Genomic DNA, 21,928 nt, shown 5'->3' with positions numbered 1-21,928 from the left:
CTTTCAATAAAAAAACATCTTTGAAAACAGAAAGTTCATTGCATGCATTTCTTAAAAATGACAATCACATTTCATCCATTGTTGTTTTCTGCCTCCGTGCAATAAATCCAGAGCGAGTTTCATATCTCATATACTTTAATATATTTTGCACGTCCCCTGTAGCTGCATAATGTGGTTTCCCTGTGCATGCTCATCACAAATAGACCCGGAAGGAACATCTGTCTCCATTTTCAGAACAGGGGGAATTGAGTTACGTGCCATTCAAAGACAAAGATTGGAGTCTGTGCAGTTACATCCAACCGCACACTTCTCCATTTCATACTCATAGGGGATTTATAGTCAACAGTAGAGAATGATCTGGGGCATTTTGTCCTCTGTAGAGTCTAGGGGTGTGTCCGTGTGTTCCCATAATAAAGACGCCTCGACTAAGAACCAACTTCCACTCTAAAAACAGACTGAAAAACAGCGTCTACTCCACACACTAACCCTGCGCTCCAAATCGCATACTCTTTATTTTTTTTCTATTCTACATACTAGGTCTACATCTGATCCGACCATACAAATAATCTAGTTAGGATGCAGTAGGCCTACACTTGGGACATACTTTTACTTATTTATTTCATCATAACATTGCGCCTTGATCTTGCCTCTTGCTTTTATATCCATCGCAGCCCCGGTTGTTTTCATATGGAGGCTATGTGACGTCACTTCCGGTGCGCACTGGATTGTGGGTCAGAATCGCCCCAAAATAGCATGCTGATTTGAACACTAAAAATCTCGGCCCCAAATCCCCAAAATATTGTTTCTATGTTTTGTTTATATTAAGGTATTTCACAAAAAATAAAGTGTTAAAGGTGCAGTGTGTAATATGACATCATCAAGAAAGTTCTACAAAGTTCTAGAATGCAACGCTCCCTGGGTAACCCCAACCCTTTCGAATAATAACAGAAGCTACAGTGGCCTTCAAGGACAAGAACAATTCTACATTTTAAACAATGCACCTGATGACATTCCAACTATGACACATTCAAGATGGCGGCACTAGGCCTTGGTCCAAAATATGCAGAAATATGGACATATATGAGACCCCTTCTAAGGGAAAAAATAATAATTCAAAAAAAAATGTTCAGCTATTATGCACTAAATTAAATGTACTTATGGATATTATAATTACTTTCTACAAAATCTGCTAGGAAATAAAACCCAAAATGCTACACACTGCAGGTTTAACAAACACATCACATTTTTTTGACTCACTTTTCGCTCTCCACAGCGGCGAGGTTGGCTCTCCCATCGTAGCCGGGCGTAGGAAACACCACAGAGACACCGTGCACCGCCATACACAACCCTCCACCCACCGAGCCAAAGCAGTGGTACAGAGGCACAGGCAGGCAGATACGAGTGTCGGGCTGAGGGGCAGAGAGAATGGCATGAAAAGGGTCAAAAATATATGGACTGCACCAGAGGAATCAGGTGTTGAAATGACCTAAAACAGAAGATGATTTATCGTTAAAGCTCTGAAAAAAATTAAGAGACCACTCCAAATATTCAGTGTCTCTCGTTTGACTATTTATAGGCATATGTTTGAGTAGAATGAACATTTTGGTTTTAAAATATAAACTTCTGACAACATTTCTACCATATTCCAATACATTTTTTGTCTTTAAGAGCATTTCCATTAAGTTATATAGAGATGAAGATTTAAGAAAGTTCCAGACGGATAGATAGATTAAACTTTTTCAAATAACTTAATGTTTGTTCACATTCAAGCCATCGCCAAACGAGTTGACACAAAGTTGATTAAGCCTATCAGCGTTGCATTGACAAACTACCAGCCTGCATATACATAGATACATTATATGGTCAAAAGCATATGTTTCCCGTTTCAACATCAATGTGCTTCTGGGCTACAAAGCTATAGGTCCATAAAGAACTGCTTCATCCATGCTTTAGTGGTGGTGTATGTGGGACTGATTCAGACAGAATAACTACAGTGTGTGTGAGTGTGTGTGTGTGTGTGTGTGTGTGTGTGTGTGTGTGTGTGTGTGTGTGTGTGTGTGTGTGTGTGTGTGTGTGTGTGTGTGTGTGTGTGTGTGTGTCTAAATTCTGACATGCAGGGCAACATGGCGGAGCGGGAGCGTGTTGTCTCTCGCTCCCTCATCGCAACATAACATCTTAAACATCTCGCCTGTTGTAACTGCCATCGTTAATGCAGCTGGAAAAGATACGCTCTGGACAAGGAGTATTAAAAAAGCATGTGCCTAGTCACAGTGCTACGGACGGCCTTCAAACAAGCCTTGGCCAGCGGCCGCATCTACAAACAATTGAGGCGAACCTACGATCCTGTCCCGCAACCATCGGACGCTGGAGACTCTCCCGTGGATTTTAACAACTATGAATACCAATACTTCAATACCATGAATGGACAATATTCGAGACTCATGAAAGACAATTCAGGAAATCATTGGATACCAAACTACTCCAAGAAAGAGCCGTCTTTACCTGCTCCGGTGATCCAGCGAAGTGGAGTAAAGTGGCAGCCATTCTAACGGGAGTATTCTTCCAAAACGGAATATTCCGTACACGAAATAACAACGGGAAAGAGTTTGGATTACCACTCCTAAAATACGCGACACGGATTCTCAAAAAGTTTCCCGTGACCGTTAAACATCAAATGGAGTTTACATCGGCTTCCACTACTTCCTGGATTGAGAAACAGCTGATTTTCGTGAGAGACGTCATCCAACCATCGCTCCGTAGAGGCAAAGAAGACGGACACCATAAACACCAAGCGACTGTCAGCAGAGACAAACTGTCACATCTGTGGCAGCACCGTAGGTCCAAAGCAATTGACATAATTCTAAATAATAGCAAGTTTCCTTCCCCCCCGCCCACTGTCAATAATACCACTGATGTTTACAAGTACTATACAGCCAAATGTCAATCACCCACGATTCAAACGCTGACCACGCCCCCTTGGGCTGAAAGCATAGAGACAGCTATACCAGATTTTTATCCATCTACTGCTAAATTCACTTTTGAAGAAGTAGATAAAGTTATTTCTCAGCTGCCAAATAACAAAGCCAGTGGGTACGATGGAGTGACATATGAGACCATCAAAGCCAGAAAACCCCAGTCTACCCAAATATTAACATCTTTATTTAACACCTGCTTGATTAATGGAAAGGTACCAGGTTCATGGAAGGGGGCCCTCATCCATAGAATACCCAAGAAAGGCAATATTCCCAGCGACCCATCCACATGGAGGGATATCTCTCTCCTTCCCACTGTCTATAAAATATTCATGAAATGTCTGCTTTCTCGCATCCTCCCATGGCTTGTAGACACTGGCATTCTCTCACCCAAACAAAAAGCCTACATAGACAGACAGGGTATGAACGAGCATGTGTTCTGCCTTAAAACTGGAATCGATGACTTTAAACACCAATCATGTAAACTGTATACTGTATTCCTGGACTTCAGAGATGCCTTTGGAACACTACCTCACAACATAATGCTGGGTTCACTGGAGGAGATCCATCTACCCCAGCCCTTTGTGGACATCATAACAGATGTGTATAAGGGCTCTTTCCTGCAGGTGATCTGTGGAGCCCAGCTCACAGAGCCCATTCCTCTCCAGGTTGGGATTAAAACAGGCTGCCCCTGGAGTGCGGTGAATTTCATCCTGGCCATTAACCAGTGGCTCAAGTGGCTCTGTCTGTGTGCACCATCTCATATCAGATCCCCAAACCCTGTCCAGGGGTACGCTGACGATGTGGAGATGTCCTCCAGAGACGAGGGCGTCATACACACCATGCTGGCCAGAACAGATGAGTTTCTTCACTGGTCCAAGCTGGAGGTAAAGCACACCAAGTGTGCAGCACTATATGAACGACGTAGCGGTGGCAACCGCTGGTACAAAGCCAAATCTGACCAACCCCCCTCCTTCACAATCATGGGGCAGCCTATCAGAGTCTACGCACGCCATGAGTCATACACCTATCTTGGCCATAACATCAACATTGCAGGTGAGTGGGGAGAGCAGGTACAGGAGTTATGCTGTGACTATAAGAACAGAATCGATCTAATCGACTCCTCCCCCCTTCCTGTGGTCATGAAACTGGACGCTATCAGACAGGTGGCCCTGGCAAAGATTCAACACCTCTTTGCAAACATCCACATCCCACAAAATGTCCTACGGGACATGAACAATAAAACAGTCCAGGCTGTCAGGAAATGGCTAGGGCTGAATTCTCATTCTACCAGAGACATCATCTTCCTCTCACATAAAGAGGGGGGGTTGGGTGTCCCAAACGTGGAATGGGTATACACTGCCACCAGGCTGTCACACCTCATCCGAATGCTCAACAATGACGATGCCACAGTCAGAGAGCTAGCCAGAGCCTCCCTGCTGCTGGACCTCGGGAAGAGGAAGGTGCCCCTGGCCCCAGCAGGCCAGGACAGCTTCCTGGGCTTCAGGAGGAAGAGGAGCGGGAAACTGGACACACAGGCTGCAGGCTTTGGAGTCCGGTCGGACTGGCCGGACCTAAATGATCTGTGCAACAGAATGACAGTTAAACTGGAATGGACACAACATAACTCACACACAGCACCACAGCCATCTGATGCAGTTGTCACAGACTCATCTGTAACAGTCAAGGCTACTGTCAATTACAATGAGGAAAAACACACACTACAGAACACAACAGCTAGGAGACTCCTCCTCCACGTAAAGCAAGCAGAGACCAAACAACACTGGACTGGACTCAGAATGCAGGGGAAGCTAGCATGCCTGGACTTTGCCAACCACTCTGCTTCACACTCCATGTACACAAATGCTGCTGTCGGTGAGGACATCCTCTGTTTCACAGCTAAAGCCAGACTGCAGGTGCTACCTACTAAATACAACCTGGCACTATGGTACCCTGCACACAACCATCCATACTGTATAATGCACTCAGACCATCAACTTGAATCTGTTGCTCATATTGTAAATGGCTGTACTATGTACAAAGGACTTTATATTGCACGCCACGACCGAATTGTCGATCTGATAGCTAGCGCTGTAAAGAAAGTATTGGCAGAAAATGTGACTATGTACAAACATTCTCGTATTATGCCGGAGTGGTTCAACAGCTCTACTGATGTGTTCTGTAACATCCCTAACACCCCGGATGTTGTGTTTCTGGACAGAGCCAGTAGGCAGGTGCTGCTGCTTGAAGTAGGCTGTGTGTACGATCTGTACATGGACATTGCCTTTAGTGATAAAATCACGAAGTACCAGCCCATTCTGTCCAAACTAAGTGAACTGGGCTATCAAAGCAAACTGGTGGTGTTGATCTTTGGCAGCTTGGGGCATGTCCACCATCTTGTTTTCACTGGGTTAAGGCTGGCAGGGCTCTCCAGTAGGACATCCAAACAGCTGTCAAAGTTCTGCTCCATATCAGCGGTGACAGGCAGCCTGGCAGTGTGGCGCAGGAGATGTTTTTTATACCCTTGAACACTGTCCTATCTCATTTCTGGAAATATTTGAATCCTGTCTGTTGTAATGTGATTGGTGGACTCAAATAAAGAATTAAAATACTCTCCACTGACAAGTCGGTCCGCATCATGGCAAGATCGCCAGCAGACTTCTTGAGCCAGCGTGTGTGTGTGTGTGTGTGTGTGTGTGTGTGTGTGTGTGTGTGTGTGTGTGTGTGTGTGTGTGTGTGTGTGTGTGTGTGTGTGTGTGTGTGTGTGTGTGTGTGTGTGTGTGTGTGTGTGTGTGTGTGTGTGTGTGTGTGTGTGTGTGTGTGTGTGTGTGTGTGTGTGTGTGTGTGTAATGTATTGAAAGAACATGTGTTTCACTAATGTGTTTCTAATGAAGCTCAGACAAAGAAAATGTTTCAGATATTTCTTGGGATGAACACACAGCTGCAAATGGGCCAAAGTCACTTCATGCCTCCATGACACACTCAGATTATAAAAGAGGTTTTTCTGTGTGTGTGTGTGTGTGTGTGTGTGTGTGTGTGTGTGTGTGTGTGTGTTCATAGTTATGAAAGCCAAACTCACTCAGATTATAAAAGGAGGGTTCTTTCTGTTAATGTGTCCCTGACTGACTCAGAACAAACTACAGTGTGTGTGTGTGTGTGTGTGTGTGTGTGTGTGCGTGTGTGTGCGTGTGTGTGTGTGTGTGTGTGTGTGTGTGTGTGTGTGTGTGTGTGTGTGCGTGCGTGTGCGTGTGTGTGCGTGTGTTTGTGTGTGTGTGTGTGTTCATAGTTATGAAAGCCAAACTCACTCCGATTATAAAAGGAGTGTTTTCTGTCAATGTGTGTGTGTGTGTGTGTGTGTGTGTGTGCAAGCTTGCGTGCTAGTATGCGTGTGTGTGTCAGATTATAAAAGCTTTTACTGTTAATGTGTGTGTGTGTGTGTTGCTGACTCACCTTCCAGGTGTATCCCACTCGATGGCCCACAAAGTTGGCGTTGTTTACGATGTTGTGGTGAGACAGAGTGGCTCCCTTTGGAGCGCCGGTTGTGCCCTGATAACACATATCACAAACAAATGCATTGTATTGAGAATTTTGATCCAATATGTCAGAGAAAAAAGATATAGGGCCAGTTTCACAGACATGGATTAAGCCTAGTCCTGGACTAAATGGAATTTTGAATGGAGATTGTCCATTGAAAGTACAATTTAGTCCAGAACTAGGCTTAATCCATGTCTGTGAAACCGGCCCAAAATGTTCAAATTCACTATTTCAAATGTCTCTGACAGTTTTCTTGTCCAGTGACCCAAGGAGACTCATGCTCATGCCAATGCTCACGCTTGTATCATCAACTGAAAGATTCTGATGAAATTGTTACATAGAAAAATGACAACAAACTGACTAAAAATAAACCTTTGTGGGTGTGTGTGTGTCTGGGCTTTATTCCCATGAAACTGTTGTATTTTTATTCCAGTAAAGTTCAGGAGCATTAAACCATTCCCCAGAGGGTTTGAGTTTTTCCCCTTAGAAGGTCAAAACAGGACACAGACCCAGAGAGGCAGAAAGCCACACCCTCAACTATCCAGATAACAGAATCAACTGACACAAATGTCTTGGCAGAGACACTCTGTGACACTTTTTTTAATACTCTGGACAGAAAAATCTCAATTTTCTAAAGCACTCACATCAACTAAACTTTCCGTAATCATTCTCAGCACTATTCTGGAGGTTATTACAGAAGGATTTGTTCATACGTTGTTAATTGTCTGATTTATGATGTCTGATTCAATTTTGTTCTTGCAGAAAATGCATTTTTAAGACCTGTACATATTATTTTTTGTCTGACTGCAGAAGAAACTGCAGAAACTGACAAAGATATTTCAGCTGAGGGGCCGCTCCGGTGGCGTAGTGCAGTGGTTCCCAACCTTTTTAACTTGTGTACCCCCTAAAGCTGGTTGCCATGTTAAAAGTACCCCCTCGTGCATGTGTGATTTTTCGCCTTAATTTGTATTTATAATAAACTCTTCGTCTTCGTATCTAATCTAGCTGCCCATTACATTAAAACCATTTGAACAAATATCCCTTAATACAAACACATTTTGCACTTGAAAATTACAATTATTGTGAGGAGGGGTGCAAAGTCATAAGCCATGAAAAAGGTGACATGACATCTGTTAACTAAACTCCTGTAGGGGGGTCTGGGGATATCTCCCCCAGAAGATTCTTTTTGTGATTTGAACATGTAATAGAAGCCATTTTGGTGTATTTTTTGTGAAGAGACTAACGGAAAAGACAACATTTATTTCAGTTCAGATGAGTACTAAAATGAGCAAAACAAGTTAGTCAGCCATAAAAAGTGTGTGGTTATTTACCAAGAGATGGTAATAAACTGCTCAGAAAATTGTGAAATGGCAAAAACCAGCTTGTTGATAGCGGCCATTAATTAGCGTGCATATCAATGTAAACGTAAACGACTTTAAAACAACAAAGAAAACTCTGCGTATTTATTTATAAAAGTGATTCACATAAAGTAAGTAGGCACATTAACACAGTAAAATAATAATACAGTGGCTTCTTGCACGCTCCGATAATTTGGAGAGAGGAAAAAAAGTCAACTTCCCTGCAGAGGCTCTGACTGACTGATGTCACCGCCCCTCAAAGACAAATACAGGTTCTGATTGGCCAAATGACCGTCAACGCATATGATAGGAGTTACCATCTGTCACTCATAGTCAGTCACCATGGTCACTCCGCACACAAACACACACACAGCCTCTCTTCAGTCTTTGCCTCATACTACTTATTGTAGTTTGGTCTGGCTTTGCGAGACTAGTCTTTGCCTATTACGTGCATGCATAGTGGCCTATCACAATCAACACGGGGAAGGAACTGTTACTCGTGGATGCGCAAATTATATACTAAATATTATTAAAATATAAAAATATTTTTCTCATGTGGAAATGGCCTTTATTGTAGGCAAATACCTTATCTTTCTGCGTACCCCCTGCAATACCCGTGCGTACCCCTAGGGGTACGCGTACCCCCGGTTGGGAATCACTGGCGTAGTGGATAGAGCCTGTACCATGTTGACTGCAGGTCACCCCCCCTCTCTCTCTCTGTCTCCCCCCTTCCACTCTGTACTATCTAATAAAGCTGGAAAATGCCAAATAAAAATAATCTTTAGAAAAAAATAATATATATATTTCAGCTAAGAGGCTAAGAGACGCATTAGGCTCGACAGTCAGTCATTAGGCATCTTGTTACTCTCCACTGACAAGTCGGTCCGCATCATGGCAAGATCGCCAGCAGACTTCTTGAGCCAGCGTGTGTGTGTGTGTGTGTGTGTGTGTGTGTGTGTGTGTGTGTGTGTGTGTGTATGTGTATGTGTGTGTGTGTGTGTGTGTGTGTGTGTGTGTGTGTGTGTGTGTGTGTGTGTACCGAGGTGAACTGGATGTTGATGGGGTCGTCGAATGAGAGTTTTCTCTGCAGGTCCTGGAGTTGTTTGATGTACGTGCTGCTTCCCGCCTCCATCACGTCGTCTAAGTGAAACATTCCCGGCTGCCGGCTGTCTAAAACAATCACCGAACGCAGGTCTGGAAGTCTGAGAGGGGAAAAAACAAAACCGAAACTATGTGGGTCAGGCTTTTATAACCAAAGAATGAACATAAGCGTTTTTTTAGGCAGATTTTACTCATAGTGTGTTAAAGCTACAGTGAGTACATTTTGACGATGTTACATTCAAGTTACATCCATTGCCAAACAAAGTTGACACAAAGTTGATTAAGCCTATCAAGTATGGAAGCATTTACAAACTGGTGTCTGCAGGTCACTTTACTGCAAGTCATCCCCCCTCTCTCTCTCTCTCTCTCTCTCTCTCTCTCTCTCTGTCCCCATTTCAACTCTGTACTGTCTAATAAAGCTTGAAAATGCCAAAAAATTATCTTAAAAAAAAGTGCAATATGATTCAGTTTGATAGATAGATAGATAGATAGATAGATAGATAGATAGATAGATAGATAGATAGATAGATAGATAGATAGATAGATAGATAGATAGATAGATAGATAGATAGATAGATAGATAGATGGATAGATGGATAGATAGATAGATAGATAGATAGATAGATAGATAGATAGATAGATAGATAGATAGATAGATAGATAGATAGATAGATAGATAGATAGATAGATAGATAGATAGATAGATAGATAGATAGATAGATAGATAGACAGACAGGTGAGTGTTACCTGGTGCTCCTGATGTCTCCCGGGACAGCTGAGTCTATCTCTGGACAGATCTGTCTCAGCATGTCACAATACTTCTGAGTTTTAAACTGTGTGGGACAAACTACAGCCTTACAGCCAACCTGGAGGGAATACAGGAAAAATAATAAGATTTAATAATAAATAAATAATAATAATAATAATAATAATAATAATAATAATAATAATAATAATAATAATAATAATAATAATAATATCTTTATTTATATAGCACCTTTAAAACAATCGTTAAAAAATACATAGGAACAAGTACAAATCAAATAAATCCATACTTATCAAAAACACATATACAATAAGATAAATGAATACACATAGGCCTACTCATATATACGCACTACAAACCAAACGAGATTAATAGGTGCTAGGGTAAAGAGACATTGAGGAAGAGAATAAAAAGAAGGCATCACGTAAAGGCAAGTCTATAAAAATGTGTTTAAAGGTGGAGTCAGTGATTCTGGAGAACGCTTGTTGTCAAAATCACTTTTTTGTTCAAATCAGTGAATATCTCCTCATGATATTCGATCCGCGACATGTATGTAATGTGCGTGTGGAAAAAAAGATTGGGTTGTTAATACACAGCTCAGGCTCTGTAAACGGGTATGTTGCTAAAGCTCCAATAGGCCCCCCTTTAACTACATACCCTTTGTTTGGATGCCAGTTTACAGAGCCTAGGCTGTGTATTAACACCAGGGCACACACTGAACGGTGTTTTTTTGACAAGAGCATTCTCAACCTTTAACCTAATTTCACACAGTCTCACAGTCAGCTACCAACTAGTGTGTGTGTGTGTGTGTGTGTGTGTGTGTGTGTGTGTGTGTGTGTGTGTGTGTGTGTGTGTGTGTGTGTGTGTGTGTGTGTGTGTGTGTGTGTGTGTCACAGTCTCACAGTCGGCTACAAACTAGTTAAACCTGTTGTGTGAAAGTGGCCCACCTTCCTCAAGGCAACCTCCACCTCCTGCAGCTGGTATGCTGGGTTCACTGACACCTGGGAACGTGGGAAAAACAGAAAATAAACTATTCAGATTGGGAAAGAAAACTAAGGTTGACAGATAGACAAGACAGATTTAAGAAAAAGAATTCATTTATATTATATTCTATATTTTATTATTACATTTTTTGTGAAAATCTAAGAGCATTCAGGGGTGAGTTGAGTGCATGGGAAAAATGTGGGGGATTATTATTATTTTTTTTTTTACGAATTCTGAACCTAAAATCAAAAGACAACGCCCTTAAATACAGATAAATAACTCCATAATGTTTGGGGCTCAATCTAGGGACCAACGCATGTGTTGAATAGATTGAAATTGATACTGTTATTTGAATTTATTGGTCTCACGCCAAGTATTTACTTTATGTAAGTGCTGAAGTATGCACCAGTTATATAAATCTATCTGACAGAGCTGTACTTAGTTCGTGCCTTGACTTGCTTTGCCTTTACAGCTCTTCGGGCACCCTAAACATTGGCAGGTTCAAAGTCACTTAAACCCCCTTTCTTGCCCATTCTGTTGCTCAGTTTTAACCACAATAGGTTGTCCTGTCCAGGTCTACATGTCTAAATGCATTGAGTTTCTGCCATGTGACTGGCTGATTAGTTATATGTGTTTAGAAGAAATTGAACTGCTGTACCTAATAAAGTGGCGAGTGTATATCTTAATACCAGCTGTGCTTTAGCTTTAGCGTCGTTAGCTCACCAGTATGATGCCAGCTGTGCTTTAGCTTTAGCGTCGTTAGCTCACCAGTATGATGCCAGCTGTGCTTTAGCTTTAGCGTCGTTAGCTCACCAGTATGATGCCAGCTGTGCTTTAGCTTTAGCGTCGTTAGCTCACCAGTATGATGCCAGCTGTGCTTTAGCTTTAGCGTCGTTAGCTCACCAGTATGATGCCAGCCTTGGCCGTGGCGAACTGGAAGAGGATCCACTCGTAGGTGTTGGGTCCCCACATGCCCAGCCGGTCTCCTCTCTGCAGCCCCAGAGCCAGCAGCCCCGCAGCGGCTTGGTCCACCTGAAAATAAAAAAATAATATTGTTATAGCTTTGTTTGTTTTTCAGATTATTTTTGGGCATTTTCAAGCTTTATTAGATAGTACAGAGTCTGAACAGACAGGAAAAAATAATGTTGTGATTTCAGAGACAGTTGTTCCGTGTGGATGTGTATGCTGCGTTTAAGAAGAAAAAAAAAACGTGTATAGTTATTTTTGACCACAACAAAAAAATAAAAAATTAAATGTTGTTATAGCTTTGTTTATGATTGTTACAGACACATCAGTAGCTTAAAGGTGCACTAAGCAGTTTCAGAGGAGGGGGGTTTGTGTATATGTGAAGAGCCTGCAGTTAGTTTGCAAAAAATATTCTATCCACATGTAATTCTTAGTATTGAATGATTCTATTATTATAAATCTAAGAAAACTTATTTTGAGGGAACCTGGAACCAAACGCAAGACTAGAATATGTTTGTAAACCAAAACTGTGGGCCCTGCTGCTGAAAACAACAACAGTGAAACAGTAACAGTTTAGTTAATCAGTTATGAGAACATACCTTAGAAAATGTTCCCATTTCTGACACACCCAAACTTACGCAGTGCACCTTTAACAAGGTTTTTTGTTGACTGGAGGTGATGAAAACACTATGATTTTCTAACAGGAACAAACATGCCACGGTGCCTGAGGCCGTTTCCCAGCACACTATAAATACATTCATTCAAACGCCCTGTGAGCAATAAAATCACCAAGGTTTAAAACAACACATCGCAAAGTTTATTTTCCTCCATAACACATACAGTAACATGCAGATGAAGAAAAGACCCTAAAAGTGTTCATGAGTGTTCACAAGAATGGCGCGGACGAAACGGACATCCCGAAAACATACTGTATCACCGGCTCGGAGGCAAAACAAAACTATAAGTTCATTATCTAAAATTTTTGGCCATTTTTATGCTTTATTAGACAGTTCGGAGAGACAGGTGAAATGGGGCAGAGAGGGGAATGACATGCAGAGAACGACCCGGGCCGGATTCTAACCCGGGTCTGCTGTGAAGAGGACTCTAACCACTACACTACAAACGCCTCCCTATGATCTCACATTTTTTATCCCATTATCTCAAGAAAACAAAGGTTTGTTATCTCAAGATAACCCAAAAAATTATTCCGTTATATCTTGGCAAAACAACTCAAAATAGGAAATAAAGTGTATGATTGCTTGCATGTCCATTCAGGGCTTCCGTAGAAAACAAGTGGGTGCTATATAATATATTACAGCAGCACTCAGTGGCCTGTAATCATGTAGTTATCAGGTGATGAGTGTTTGAAATTACAGCTGCTATCTGAACTATGTACACCCGTCCCCTTCTGAGTGGCCGGGTTATGAACTCACTCTGTGCTTCTATAACTTTGGCCCAATTCCAAACTTGTATTGTATATTTTCTATTTCGAGCACAGTAATACAGAGTCTGGCACACACACACACACACACACACACACACACACACACACACACACACACACACACACACACACACACACACACACACACACACACACACACACACACACACACACACACACACACACACACACACACACACACACACACACACACACACACACACACACACACACACAACTTTGTTAGATTCATGACATAATAAGAAAAAAAAGGGATTTTATGGGTAAAACTGAATATAGGTTTCAAAATAAGATGTAGCCTCTATTTACATCAAGTGTGCACGAACATTTAGTTAATCAAATGCCTGTATAAGAGAAGACAACTACCACATGACATTTCATATGGCGGACGGACCCTTGTTGCGATTGCATAAGCGTAGCGGGAGTGTATAGGGTTAGGGTGTAAGGGGCCAGGTTTGGAATTGGGCCTCTTGAGTGTTTGAAGTCTGCAGCTTGTATATCCATGTGAAGTGTATATCTGAGGGTCACTGGGGGAAAGTTTACACAGTGAAACCTGGCTGAGGAGAATGCAGATGGCTTTGCAACTTTTCGCAGCAATCTCATCCAATCTACATTATCTCATCATTGGGGAGATTAGTGTGTTTTTACTATGAAGGTTAATGAGTTAATTGTAAAGGGTTCAAGGCTGTTAAAAAGCTCATGCGATCGTTTATACTGCTGTGTCATTGTTTACTGTGTTTGATAAGTCAGCTATAAAATACAACACAGGGTCGCTGCAGCTTTACACCATAGATAGTAAATAATATGGATTGTAGCATCCGGGCTGACCTCAGTTATTCACACGGCATCCAATAATCCTGGTTTGTGCGCGTCGCCATTTTGTGAGGGGGAGGGAGATAGCTGACGTATACCTCCGAGGCAAAGTGAGGGACAACGGGCGGGGAGCTGTCACTCAAGAGATCGCGCCAATACATTTTAACCTCCAAAAGAATAAAAACTAGCGTGGTCCAAAAAAATTCACCCTCCTCAGTGTTGTCATGGAGATATGACCTAAACATACAGACTAAAATGGTTTTGTGGCCCAGGCTGTAAATAGGTTTAATAAGACTTTGAAAACGGCATGTCTAACAAGTGAGTCAAAGAAAAACTGCTCAGTCTTGGTACCACCCCCCAGTGGCACTTCCGGTTACTACAGTTGTGGTCACTTCCTTATTGGATGCTGGTAAACATCGCTGAGGTTGGGCTTGCTTTACACAGGTCAGATGTAGGACTATACAATGCCACTCAGAATGCAATTGAAGACCAATTTTACAAAAACCTCATCGTTGATTCATGGTTAAGTAAGTTACTTTGTTAGTCAATGGTTACATTGAAATTCATCCTTTCTCATCTCCCCTCTCAAGTTCCCACACTCCAGAGGGGGTCAGAGCACAGGGTCAGCCATAGTACAGCGCCCCTGGAGCAGTTTTGGGGTTTAAGTGCCTTGCTCAAGGACACAACGGTAGAGATGGTGGGCACCGTAGACGTAATACCAGCCACCACTAGTTTTGATACTAACACCCTCCTGTCCGGTGTCGGGGATCCAACCAGAGACATCATGGTTACTGGGAGGAGGAACCAGAGACCTCATGGTTACTGGGAGGAGGAACCAGAGACCTCATGGTTACTGGGAGGAACCAGAGACCTCATGGTTACTGGGAGGAGGAACCAGAGACCTCATGGTTACTGGGAGGAGGAACCAGAGACCTCATGGTTACTGGTAGGAACCAGAGACCTCATGGTTACTGGGAGGAGGAACCAGAGACCTCATGGTTACTGGGAGGAAGAACCAGAGACCTCATGGTTACTGGGAGGAGGAACCAGAGACCTCATGGTTACTGGTAGGAACCAGAGACCTCATGGTTACTGGGAGGAGGAACCAGAGACCTCATGGTTACTGGGAGGAGGAACCAGAGATCTCATGGTTACTGGGAGGAGGAACCAGAGATCTCATGGTTACTGGGAGGAGGAACCAGAGACCTCATGGTTACTGGGAGGAACCAGAGACCTCATGGTTACTGGTCGGTCACCTTTCCTCTAGGACATCCTATCATCGCCCCTTTTGTTCATTATCTTAAGTGAAGGTGAAGGTTGTATTAAGATAACGTATTACATGGCAGGCACTGATAAATACTCTGTTCTGATTGGTCAATCACATGATGCTCTATGGGATCACATAACCAGGAGGTACCCGCTTCAAATGGCACCATTGGCCACTGAGCAGCAACTCTCCATAGAAGTGAAACGGACACCATTTTTAAATTTGACGTCCAAAGTGTGAAAGTTTCTTTTTCATTCAAATATCTTGAAGACCTTAGAAATGAAATCATATTTTAGTTTTAGTTTGTGTGAGTTGATATACATGTAGCAGGTTGTGTTATGAAATGGGGCATATGAAATTCTTCTTCGTTTTATCTGTTCGTTATATGTTATCCCTGTGATAGTGTTTATTGTGTTTGCTCGTAGTCACTGTAAATGAGGGAAACCTCAGTGTCTTTTGAGTGAAAATAAATGTTATTGATTGACAATATACTTAGATGAAATCACTCACATTTGGCTGTAGTTGATAGATAGATAGATAGATAGATAGATAGATAGATAGATAGATAGATAGATAGATAGATAGATAGATAGATAGATAGATAGATAGATAGATAGATAGATAGATAGATAGATAGATAGATAGATAGATAGATAGATAGATAGATAGATAGATAGATAGATAGATAGATAGATAGATAGATAGATAGATAAACACTAGACTTGGATGAAATCACTCACATCTTGCTGTAGCTGAGCGAATGTCTTGCGGACGCCGTCCTGTAGAAAGGCCACAGCCTCTCTGTCAGGACAGCGCTCCACTGTCCTGAGCAGAGCCTCCTGCACGGTGCAGTTTAGCAAAGACACAGAGGACGTCCCATGAGCGTAGCTGTGTGTCAGGGTGGGAACGATGGGCGGATGGTCGATATGGATACCTCTGCAATGACAACATGAGTAAGAGATGATTAGAAAAAAAATCAATAAAAATCCCATTTCTTTTATATACAGCTCTAGAAAAAATTAAGAGACCAGTCTGGATTTTTTTTTTAAATCTTCATCTCTATATTACTTAAAGGCCTACTTCACCGGTGGGAATATGAAGTGTATTGAATTCTGAGATCCTATGTAGTATAAATGTGCAAAAAAAAAAAAAATTGGTTCATCCTAGCCTGAGAAAAGGCAGAAAGAGTGTGACATCACAGTAAGATAAATATAGGGTTAAAAAAATAATTACTTTGTAAATATTACTGTGATGTCACAGTAGGAGAAATCACAGTAATATTTACAAAGTAAGGTTTTTTTTTTTAACCCTATATTTATCTTACTGTGATGTCACAGTAAGATTAATATAGGGTTAAAAAAACACTCTTTCTGCCTTTTCTCAGGCTAGGATGAACCAATTTCAATTTTTTTTGCACATTTATACTACATAGGATCTCAGAATTCAATACACCTTCATATTCAAACCGGTGAAGTAGGCCTTTAAGGGAAATGCTCTTAATGACAATATTTTTGGGGGGAATTTGGTAGAAACGTTGTCAGTAGTGTATAGTAGTAAGTCAACATGGAAACCACTGCAATGACAACAAGAGTAACAAGATCTTTAGAAAAAGAAAAAAAAAACGTTTTACTTAGCTGCATTTATTTATCTAACCAGGAGAAAACCCATTGAGATTAAAAAACTCTTTTTCAAAAGGTGACCTGACCAAGATAGGCAGCAGCACAATGACCACAGAGTTACAGACAAACAGTTACAGACAAACAGTTACAGACAAACACACAGGGACACAATTAATAGCAATAAAATAAAGCAAATCAATAATAATCCTGAAAATAAATTAAGAGACCAGTCTGGATTCTTCTTAAATATTCATCTCTACATTACTTAATGGAAATGCTCTTAATGACAATATTTTTTTGGGGGGGGAATTTGGTAGAAATGTTGTCAGTAGTTTATAGTATAACACCAAAATGTGCATTCTACTCAAACATATGGCTATAAATAGTAAAACGGGAGACACTGAACATTTGGAGTGGTCTCTTTGTTTTTCCAGAGCTGTATGTATGTAAATTACAGTTTAGAACTAGAATGTTTAGGCCCTGTTCTCACGGCAACACGAAACGGTGAAAACGCGTGTAGCTTCTATATGCCAGGGACACGGCTCTCTCTACATTAAAAAACACTATCCATAGTTCAGCGCGCAGCGGTTAAGTTACTGTTCAACAAAAGGAGCATTAAGGCTACGGCTTCACAGTAAAAGCATTTCACTGGCTAAACATTAACAGCATTTCACCGGACAAACGTGAGTTGACTTTTATTTTGAAGTACGCCTAACAGGAAAAGTAGCCGCTCACAAAGCCCCTTCACTATCAGCATGTCTTCTGTTTTCACGAGTTCAATGGGTGAAATAAGAGGACAGAAAGCTTGTCATTTACAATAGGCTACTTGTAACCCCAAGCTTACACCAACCGCTTTATGAACGTTAGTGGCATTAATTTTCGGTTTCAGTAAGGTTTTATGCATCAAATTGTACCGGAAAAGCTATCTACTACTACCTTGTACCGCCAACTGCTGGCCTGGCATGCTTACTACATCGATTTCGTCCCGTTTCCTCTGAAAACATGTGCACGTGTGAAGATAAATTGTGTCTGAACGGGTTTTTAAAAAAAAAAAAAACGGGAAAACTGTCACGTTCTCACGGTGTTGTGTTTTCTTAGTGTTGTGTTTACCTAAGAAAATTACAGTGAAACTCGAGAAACTTAAAAAGCAGGTTTTATTTCACACCTCCCTCTCCTCTTACCTTTTCTTAACAACTCAATCGTTTCAAAGTTCAACATGTTTAGTCAAATGACATGTACCCAACCCTCTTTTATATTTACAGTCTACGGCCCACCCATAAAGCAGGAGTGTACTTAACCATGTGCACGTCTTTAGCAGTGCCCTTAGAAGGCCCCTATTCAAGACAAGTCAAGTCAAAGTTTTTTATTGTCAGTTCTGATATATGCAAGACATACATCAGAATCGAAATGGTGTTTATCTCTGACCTACAGTGCAATAGGAACGATAAAAAATTGAAAAAATTGAGAGTCGAATAAGATAAACATAAGATAAACAATATGTACATTAGATACATTCTAAATACTTTGTACAATATAAAACAGTATGTATAAAATAGAATTGAAAGTATTGTTTAAAGAGCACCTATTAGGCTTTTTCATCTAGGTAACCAATCACAACGGAGTGGGGTTGGCAGGAGAGGGGCAAGGGGGCGAGGGGGGCGGAGAAGGACGAAGCCGAGTGTTGACAGAGAATGCTGAAAGCGCCCAAGAGTTTCCTGAAAATCTACATAGTTTTTTGTGCTGTGATTCGTGTCAGGCTGCTCTATAGGAGTCATTAATGAGAAATTAAGACCAGAAAAGTAGTATAATAGGAGATCTTTAAAGTATAAATGGTCTCATTTCAGCACCCTGGGGGCCTATCCGAAAACTTTTTTTTTCATAGGAAATTTCCTTTCCTATCGAGATGAACCGGAAGTACTCGGCGGATAGGTGATCCGAATTCCCGAAATGCTTAGGAAAGGCATAGGAAAGGAGCCTCGATTCATCCTTTAACCCTCCTTTAGCATAGGTTACTCCTGACCAACCTATGCTAAAGGAAAGGAGATAGTGTGGTATCCCATAATCCTTTACGGCGGCAAGATTTAAAGCAACAAGCCACCGCCGGAGTTTACCGACTCTACACGAATATGAACGAGAGGCAAAACAGAAGAGAGGAGAGGAGAAGAGAAGAGAGGAAGATTTAATTCAGCTAAAACAAAATACCCTCCCCCCCCCATTAAGATAATAAAGAACTCATAAAAGACCAATCATAATTTAGTTATTTTCGTAGCACATAATTTACACCATAAGAAAATAAAATACCAACTTCACATTTAATGAAGTTACTGGGGGCAGTTCATTTCAACATTAACACAAGTGTAGCCTCTTTTTATTCCACATGTGAATTGGGATATAAGGGAGTGATTCTCACTCTGTTGGCGACAACCTGATTAAAATCAATATGAAAAGAACACATGGATCAAACGAGCGCTTGTTGTAGTCAATTTTCGGAGAATAGTGTAGTTTCACGCTAGTGACTCACGTCAGCAATACTCGCCGTCGCGCAATGACGTCGGTTAGGAAAGGTGGAGTCGAATTCATTTGAAACAGCGCTGTCCTTTCCTATGTTCGATAGGAAGCACCTTTCATCTCTCCTTAACCCCGATGACGTTTAGGGGTTAAGGCATAGGAAAGGAGGCTTATAGGTTAGGAGATTGGACTTTTCGGATAGGCCCCCGGACCCTGTTTGAAGCTGACATCTTTTGAAGGCCTGGTAATCCAACCTTGTGCTAATGCGTCTTAATACAGTAGACGGATTAACTTTCTTGATCCGACTGAACGTACTGTAGTCTACCTGCACACACACTTTTGTATTGCAGACCCTTCCCCCACTTTCGGCCCCTCCCTAGAGTCACCTGACAAATCTTAAGGCCAGATAAGGTGACTGGGGTTTGCCATTTTCACCTTATAGATATCATCATGACACGTTGCCAGCTGATTAGTTACATTTGAACAATTATTTTTCAGATATTTTCCGAGTAATCACCAGAAGTTGTTTGTAAGATGTAGTGAAACAGGTGTGTGCCCGGCCTGCTATAGTATTATAAAGACTCCTGGTTTACTGGTATGCTAAGCTAACCAGAGTATGCAATTCAAATAAAATCATGAAAATCAAGTAAGAGTTTTATACTTAAAGACCTATTTCACCGGTGGGAATATAAAGGTGTATTGAACTCTGAGATCCTATGTAGTATGAATGTGCAAACATTTTAGAAATGGGTTCATCCTAGCCTGAGAAAAGGCAGAAAAAGGGTTTTATGGTCTCACTGTCTAACCCTACATTTTCCCATGTGTGACATCACACGTGGTAAAATGTAGGGTTAGGATCAACAGGACAGCTGGGCCAAGGGAAGACTGAGGGAAGACTGAGGGAAGAAAAACCTCATTCATTATATTTTAATAGCGATTTTATAATGATAGAACGCCGGTTCTGTTTGGGTAAAGTATTCATTGAACAACTGTATTATGTCCACAGAATGAATCGTTTTCCACTTTCAAATCCACTGGCAATATTACTTTGATTGAACGTCCAATTTGGTGCAATATAATTCTTGGATCCGTATAGAATTCCCTATGTGTTCTGACCATGTGAAGATAAATCTCTTTAGAGTGTTGCAGTGCTGATTACTGCCACTAAATTAAAAAAATGTCGAGTCTGCTGCACAGAATTCAGGTTGCCTATAATGATTGCATGAGGATATGACTTAAAAATGTCATATTGTTATTATTATATGTCAGCTATTCCGGAGTTTTTTTTTTTTTTTTTTTTACTAAATCAGTGAATATCTCCTCCTGACCTGCTACCTGTCTGTACTGTGTGTGCACTGGAAACAAATCTGGTGATAATAAACATCGTAGGCTCTGTTTATCGTCACAGCCCCCCTCCCTCTGGCTGGATTTTGCATAGGTAAGCATTTTGTGGTCATGTGTTTTGTAAACATTAGATTCAGACTTCACCTTCAAATCATTGATTGTATGAGTGTGTGTCATCCCAATGACTGTTTTAGATTTTTATTTAAATAAGTAAGTAAATAAATAACTACTTGCAAGCAGGGGGGGTGGGCACAATAATATGAACACACACACACACACACACACACACACACACACACACACACCTAACCTAACCCTGCATTCCAATCACCATACTTCAAAATGCTATGTACTGCCACAAAGCGTAAGGTTGCCACAATGTAGCATATTAATTATTGCATGTTCATTCATGCATGAGAATTGTTATTAGATGCTTATATTCAAGTGCACTTTTCAGTATGCAAACAAAACAGCATGCACCATATGTAGAATGGTAAAAAGAAAACGTGTATGTGATTTGGTGCAGGGCTAGTAAGACAGAAAAGAGAGAAGAAAAAAAAACTCAATGCAAATTCTTGAAACCCCTCGTTTTCCTTGAGAGGCCATAGCATAACATATACGAGTGTGTCTGCTGCACGCTACATAATTACCATACATAGGCTAGGCTATTATATCATGCATGGCCTGCCCCACCAATTTTTTTTTTTTCATAGATGAAGTTTGAATGTACGACAAACTACTTTCTGCACGTGAGTTTTTGTAAATGAACTTGATCTCGTCCGATGAATGATTACTCTGTTTATTTTAGCGCGCGAGTGTGCGCGTGTGTGTGTGTGTGCGTGTGTGTGCGCGTGTGTGCGCGCGTTTCAATCTCACCGGTTTGCAACTGCAAGTAACGCTGGGTGACGTGTCCATGATGGTCTTTGCAAAACTCTCAAAGCTCCAGGAAAAGAGGCGCAGTTGTTCCGACTCAAAGCCCGCGAGCAAGTCACAATCTTGGGGAACATTATTGTGTGAAGCCGCACCCCTCTGCACTGACGAGACGGCAGCAGAATTATACAAAGAAATTCCTCAACAATCAAATGGACTCCTCGCTATATAGACTGTATCCAACCCAGGAAATACACACACCGCCTCCTCTGCACACACACTGATAGCGATAGGCAGTGGTTTAGTTTTGTCTCTGCAGGTTTGGCACTAGATTCTGCTCCTTCGCTCGCTCATTGATCCG

General features: G+C 41.4%; 1 protein-coding gene across 1 annotated transcript in view; it reads right to left on the bottom strand.

The window, feature by feature from the left end:
• acsf2 (acyl-CoA synthetase family member 2) overlaps positions 1 to 21,928 on the bottom strand; it is a 48,722-nt gene extending 26,794 nt beyond the window's left edge. The window contains exons 1-8 of the mRNA XM_080049621.1: positions 21,574 to 21,928; positions 15,967 to 16,162; positions 11,619 to 11,747; positions 10,679 to 10,732; positions 9,713 to 9,831; positions 8,904 to 9,066; positions 6,423 to 6,518; positions 1,258 to 1,409 (exon numbers count right to left, since the gene is read on the bottom strand). Coding sequence (XP_079905747.1) covers positions 1,258 to 1,409; positions 6,423 to 6,518; positions 8,904 to 9,066; positions 9,713 to 9,831; positions 10,679 to 10,732; positions 11,619 to 11,747; positions 15,967 to 16,162; positions 21,574 to 21,704 — 1,040 coding nt within the window. The 5' untranslated portion in view covers positions 21,705 to 21,928. The remainder of the gene's footprint in view (positions 1 to 1,257; positions 1,410 to 6,422; positions 6,519 to 8,903; positions 9,067 to 9,712; positions 9,832 to 10,678; positions 10,733 to 11,618; positions 11,748 to 15,966; positions 16,163 to 21,573) is intronic.

This window comes from Ammodytes marinus (genome assembly GCF_949987685.1).
Source record: "Ammodytes marinus genome assembly, chromosome: 20".
NCBI classification, from domain to species: Eukaryota; Metazoa; Chordata; class Actinopteri; order Uranoscopiformes; family Ammodytidae; genus Ammodytes; species Ammodytes marinus.
The sequence above is the reverse complement of the archived record's forward strand: the minus strand, read 5'-3'. Positions and strand labels throughout refer to the sequence as shown.